Genomic DNA, 6,641 nt, shown 5'->3' on the forward strand with positions numbered 1-6,641 from the left:
AGTCACTTTGGTTCCACATAGTTTTTATCCTGAGTCACTTGCAAACTTGGCTTAAAGACTAAAACTTGTATTAGAAGTAAAAAATTGTGGGGTGCCTGAGTAGCTCAATCAGTTAAGCCTCCAACTCTTAATCTCAGCTCAGGTCTTGATCTCAAGGTAATGAATTCAAGCCTTGTGTTGGGCTCCACGCTGGGTGTGTTACTACTTAAAAGGAAAAAAAAAAAAAAAGTAAAAACTTGTTTGCAGTACACCCCAATTCCAAACTACTGAAGTAATGGACAGTGAGTAGACTCTAAGGCCTAAGTGTCAGGATGCCATCTTCTCAGTTCCCTGTGTCTCAGACAAGTTAGGTTATCTTCCTGTACCTTCTCCTTGGGAATGTGAAAGGCACTGAGACTACAGATTGTATTACTTACTTTTTGTGTATGGTGTCAAAAGTTTGTTCTTTACATTCTTATTTCCGTCACTGTTCTCTCCAGTCTCTTGTGTCATCTTTCTCACATTGTGACAGGCATTCGTATTGCAGAAAGAAGAGTGAAAAGGACTGATCTCATTTCACTTAATTTTAAGCTCAATTTTTTAAAATTAAAAACCTAGTTTAAATTTTTTAATTTCTTGTTAATTTGATCTTCACGTGTATATTGGTGTGAGAAAAAAAGGTGGTAACTTCTGGCATTTAAACCTTAACTTTACCTTTCTCCACTTTCATAAAAGCCTCTGGCTTCATCATTAAGGCTGTTCATCTTGGCAACAAGTATGAAATCCAACCAAGGATGATTGATACACCACCAGCAGCCTTAATACTTAAGTAATTCATGTACTACATTAATTAAAATCTTTTTAAGTGATTATTAAAAGATTTCAATCTAATAAAAAACACCATTGTTTAGTTTTTGGATGTGACGGAATGTAGATTAAACATACATACTACACTACTAATTGACAAGATTCTCACCAGTTTTTTTGACCATAATTTCTATGAGTTAAAATGCCACTCTTCAGAGAATTTTACTATGAATTTATTGAGAGCAAGACTTGCCTAAAGCTCATTTGCGTTTTCTGATACTCAGGAGACAACATAAAGAACAGATTCACTTACTGTTCGATGCTCACAGGAGCATTCAAATGCTTCTGTGTCATGGATCTTTTCACAATCTGGTGAAGCCTATGAACCCCTTCTCAGAATAATGTCTATAAATGCATATTACAAAATAACATAGGTTTTAAAGAAAACCAATTACGTACAGTTTTCAAAATGTTTTTTAAAATCAAATTTATGAAGCAGTATTGCTTTTTTGTTCATATATTAAATAACAAGATGTAATGGCAGTTCATGCAACTTCTACAACTATCATACATGAAAATATAGGATTTCTATTGAGGACAAATTGATAGGCCATGCTACTACTATCACAGTTGGTCTTTCATAATTGAAAGGAATACTAGTTCTTAGTTAAAGATAATGAAAATTAAAATGTGATTTTTTTTATTTTTACATTCATAAATCTCTTAAGAACCCTTGTTCTAAAGTGTCTATGTGGTTTATGTATGTATATGCAACAATATGTGACATGCTATATTTATCCTATGTTAGATCTTCTATAAAAAAGTAATATACCTCACAACCACGTTATGTCAGCTTCTAGCAAAAGTGCCTTGACATCTGTATCTTTAGTACTGTAATCATTTATTCAACATAGTGTATCTAACTTGGCACACAGAAGAGTCCTTTGAAGACTGTTTTGGGTCTTCCACTCAAAGTCACATGTGAATACTTATACTCACCATCCTTCACATAAGAACCTAAATAATAAGCATGTCCTAGAATTTATTGTGAGGAAAAAATACTCCTTTCATGAAATGATTTTTTTAACTCAGTGCCATAAAACAGGACTAAATTCATTGCTCAAATTGCAGAAGTGGATTCAAATTATCTATATTTCTTACGTACTGTAATGTTTTACTGTCATCTTTGCTAGGATCTGTTGATGATGGAGCAAGTGAAAGACTTTGCTGCTAATGTGTATGAAGCTTTTAGTACTCCTCAGCAACTGGAGAAGTGATTTCTTTTCCTTCAAGAAAAACTACAGTGGAATTCACTTTTAAAAATACACTGAATAAATCAACTATATATAGGGTAATGATTTGTTACCAAAATGCCTAATAAAAAATATATTCTTAATCAAAGTCTTCATTTCATAATAAAATAGATTTATTTGGCATCTTAATATATTTTTTTAAAGTCACCAACAGACTAGTTTTTGTGGTCATATCTGAGGGTACACAGTGTAGATATTTGTTACTCCTTGGACATTAGTTCTAAACTGACTAAAAACTAGTGTACTTTTTTCTTAATGGAATATGAAATGTAGTATACATTGACATTAATACTGAGGAGAAATCTGGGGGTGGAGTTTAGAAAATGTACTATTTAATCATAAAGTTCACTGGACAGCAGTATACATGAGGGAATCAGACTTTTCTCCAGTTACTCTTCAAAGGTATAAATCATTTATCTTAAATAAACCTGATGAAGGACTTTTCTTTTTATGGAAATCGGTGAATTTAACAACAATGATCAGTAATTTTTTTACTATTGTTAACAATCCTTAGAAAATTAGTTATTTAGAGGCTAAAGTGCTGATGCTGTTTACTCAACAGCTATTATTATCTACATAGTTTCATTAATTTGTATGTAAATAATTTTAATAACTTTGTATTGATTTTGAGCACAGTAAATATCTTACTGCAATAAAAATATTTTAGTAAAATATTGTTTTGTTGAGTTAATACCTTACAGCTGTTAATTTATTTGTGTCATAGCATTTTTTTGCTGTTATTTTAGGAGAATATGCTAGTTTTCAAGTTTTAACTGGTAATATGATTGATGCTTTAACTTTTTTGTAGAAAAAATAAATAGCATTTCTTTCTGAAAAATAATTCATAGCCTCTAGTTAAATCTATATTCTGTATTTATAAGGATAATTAGGGCAGAAATAAATGGATCATCAGTATATTAGATACATTTTCAGTAATATAAGAATATTTTCAGTGACATCACTTTATGCTCCTCCAATATAACATATAGCTAGGTAGTAGAAGGTACAGAATGAATTGTGAAGTCTCTTCTAAGGCCAGGCAAGGCCCAAAGTCAACTGCTAGGGAGTCTATGTCTACAATGTTTAAAAAAAGAAAAGAAAAAACAAATGTAAAAGTGGTGAGGGAGAGCAAATGCTTCTTTTCAAAATTTGACAGAATATAGTGATACTATTTTCTAATAGGGTTACAGAAAAACTGCATTTCTGGAAAATTAGTGAATGTGTATGTAATAGGGCATGCATCTCTTCCAGCAGTATTAACCCAGGATTTCATCCAAGGAATATTTGAGACTGAACAGGTGTGGCCTTATAAAAGGAGCAAAATCTGGTCAGCTGAAAATTTTCACCTGGAGTCCTCTACACTGTGGAGTTGTGGCAAGTGAAGAGGTGACAAGGTAAAAACCACATGTATTTGAAGCTAATTGGTCTTAGACATTACAAATTTGTCTTCAACTAATACAGTAAGAGCCCTCTTATCTGGGACCCTTAGTTGTTAGGCTAATCCACAAGGTCACTTAAAGCAGGGAATCACACACAAAAAACTTATTCGTAGAGGTCCCTGGGTGGCTCAGTGAGTTAAGCATCTGCCTTCGGCTCTGATTATGATCCCAGGTCCTGAGATCAAGCCCCAAATTGGGCTCCCTGCTCAGTAGGGAGTCAGCTTCTCCATCTGCCTTTCCCCCTGCTGATGTGCTCGCTCCAGCACTCTCTCTCAAACAAAATCTTAAGAAAAAAACTTAGATATTTTAACTTAAAGAATGTTTATTTGTCAAATATTTACTGTAAGGCCCAGGTCTTTTCTTTTTAATATTGGTTCTGCTTATAGGTATCCTCTAATTGTACAAATCACATACATTGCTTTACATTATATAGTTGTGAGCCAAGGATACAGAATTCTTGTAGATTTTTGCTATATTTTCCTCCAGTCTTTTAGAACTGTTTTGCCCATAGTTAGTTAACCCTTTAAATTTTTTAAAAAGGCAACACACTTTTTTTTTAAGATTCTATTTTTAAGTAATCTCCACCCAACATGGGGCTGGAACTCACAACCCCAAGATCAAGAGTCACATGTTCCACCAACAGCTAGCCAGGCTCCCTTAAAAGAGCAACACAGTTTTATCTACTCTTTCCAAAGTTCAGCTTGATTTTTGCAGAAACTACAACTCTTCAAACTCATGTCATCAGTTTGTATAATCATGATAAAAAGTTCAACTGGCATAGTCCGTTTATTTGGTAACTGTTTTAGTTTCCTAGAGCTGCTATACCAAATTATCACTAATTGAGTGACTTAAAAAAACAGAAATTTATCCTCTCAGCATTCTTGTACTTGGAAGTCCAAAATCAAGGTGTCAGCTGGAATATGCTCCCTCTGAAGGCTCTAGAGAAGATTGTTCAATTCTTTCTTGACTCTCCCAGCTTTTCGTGGCCCAAGTGTCCCTTGGCTTATAGCACAAACTCCAGTCCCTGCCTCAGTACAGGGCCTTCTCTGTGTGTCTGTGTTTTTTTTCTCTTACAAGGATACTTTCATTGAGGACCCACCTATGTACAGCATGGTCTTAGCTCAACACTTGAATTACATTTGCAAAGACAGCATTTGCAAGTAAGAGCACATTCTTGGCTTCCTGGTGGACATGAATTGTTGGGGAATACCATTCAACCCACCATAGTAACAAATTCAATTCAGCTTGGTAGACATATATTGCAGCAAGTAGAAATTGAAGGGAAGGGTGTGCCAGATAGAAATCTATTGCCTGAAAGCATGTAGCTTGCCCTAGGCATCAATCAGTATGTTTTTCCAAGCAGATGGAAAGCTTCAGTTAACCCAGTAAATTGGTTGAACAGAGATTATTTAAAACTGCTTCAACTTTTCTCTTTCAAACTTGTATAAATGTGTATGTCACTGTATGTATAAAAATTTGATAAGAGTATGTATTTGCTTGAAGATGGGAAGATTCTATATAACTAGGTCTTTCAAGAAGCTTACAAAATTGAAATGAACAGAAGGCAAAACATCTGTCTTGTATTCTGTTGTCCCAATTCATATTTAGTTGAAGAGTCTGACCTTTTAGATAATTATGTTGTTTGCTACAGTACTAATAAGAAAATGAGAATCTTATTAAAGTGATACCCATATCTAAAATATCAGTGTCTAGATTATTCAGTCCAATAATCTAGTTTGGTTTGCTTTCAGCATTTCTCTAGTCATTAAAGGAAAATCAGAAGTTACTGAAATTCAAATTCAAATCAAGCCATTTTGTACCTACTTAATAACTCTGAGAAAAGGATTGATGGGAGGATATAAACTATTGGCTTAAAATAGGTAATGAGAGATCTGATTTTTATTTTATTTTTTTTATTTATTTTTTTTTAGAGATCTGATTTTTAATTATCCTTACTATAATTCTTGTTCTCATATCACATATTTTTTCATATAGTTGGGTTAAATGCTGAACTGTATTTTGTCATTTATCTCCCTCATAGCTGCTAAATAACTCCCTTTTTTTGTTTTTTATTAGTTTAGTGTTTGGGATCATATAAGTCTGTCCGAGTTGGATTTCTAATAAAATTTTAATTGGGATTCAGAACTATGTAAAATACCTTGGCATGGTTTCAAAAATTTGGTAATTTTAGAAACTTCAACAATGAGTAATTTTTTTTTTAATTTTCAATGTTAGCATGTTTTAGGAAATAAATATGTACTTTTCATTCTTTATTTGAAGCATTTTTTTGGAAAAGTGAGATGTCTGCATTTGATTAATGTGACAAAATAGAACCTGCAGTACTTCAAATAAAGACCTGGCCAATTAAACATCTTTTGTTGAGGAGAGCGAGTTCTATAATCAGTATTCCTTTAAATTTACATCAAAATCAATATTATTTTTACTTCATTATTTTGCTTCATTCTTAGATTTGAGTAGAATTCCTAATTTTCAATTAGGTTTTCAAATTCAATTTGCTTGAAGGCACATATAGGAAACATATTTATTAACTTAAATTGGAGCTCAAATTAGCTCACCTACAAAAATTGGCCTATACCTCCAATCCCACACTCCAATCACTCCCCCTCCAAAACCCTGAAAGAATATATTACTAAAATATTAATAGTCATGATCTAAACAATGGCTTTAGCATTTCTAAAATGCTTTGAGCATCTTTGTATGTTTTAAAATACCTACAGTAAAAATACATCAGATTTATGACCAAGAGGGGAAAAAAAGCAATTTTTTTGATAAAAAGACAATTACTATGAGCATTGAAAATATGAATTAGGCCAAATTTATTATATACCTACCATCTGTATTAGTCTGCTAGGGCTGTCATAACAAAATACCACAGACTAGGTGGCTTAAACCACAGTAATATGTTTTCTCATAATTCTGAAGGCTGAGAGCCCAGTGTGTTGGCTGGTTCGTTTGTCTTAAAGCCCCCCTCCTTGGCTTGCAAGATGGTGCCTCCTCCCTGTGTCCTCATGTGGCCTTTCATCTGTGTGCTTGCACCCATGGTGGCTCTTTGTCTTCTTATAAGGACACCAGTCATACTGGA

The 6,641-nt window shown here is 33.4% G+C and overlaps 1 protein-coding gene across 4 annotated transcripts in view; it reads left to right on the forward strand.

Moving 5' to 3' along the window:
- The window catches only part of PEX3 (peroxisomal biogenesis factor 3), a 36,352-nt gene that overhangs the window by 27,702 nt on the left and 2,009 nt on the right, over positions 1 to 6,641 (forward strand). Inside the window, exons 12-14 of one of the 4 annotated variants that reach the window (XR_013378177.1) lie at positions 1,980 to 2,137; positions 3,351 to 3,493; positions 5,290 to 5,418. Coding sequence is in view for 1 of the 4 variants with exons in the window: in XM_077895561.1 (XP_077751687.1) it covers positions 1,980 to 2,063 (84 nt within the window). In the remaining 3 variants the exon portion in view is untranslated. Of the gene's footprint in view, positions 1 to 1,979; positions 2,188 to 3,350; positions 3,494 to 5,289; positions 5,419 to 6,641 lie in introns of those variants that run through there. The other 3 variants (XR_013378171.1, XR_013378173.1, XM_077895561.1) reach the window with 3 other exon arrangements.

The sequence above is a fragment of the Canis aureus genome, chromosome 1 (genome assembly GCF_053574225.1).
Source record: "Canis aureus isolate CA01 chromosome 1, VMU_Caureus_v.1.0, whole genome shotgun sequence".
NCBI classification, from domain to species: Eukaryota; Metazoa; Chordata; class Mammalia; order Carnivora; family Canidae; genus Canis; species Canis aureus.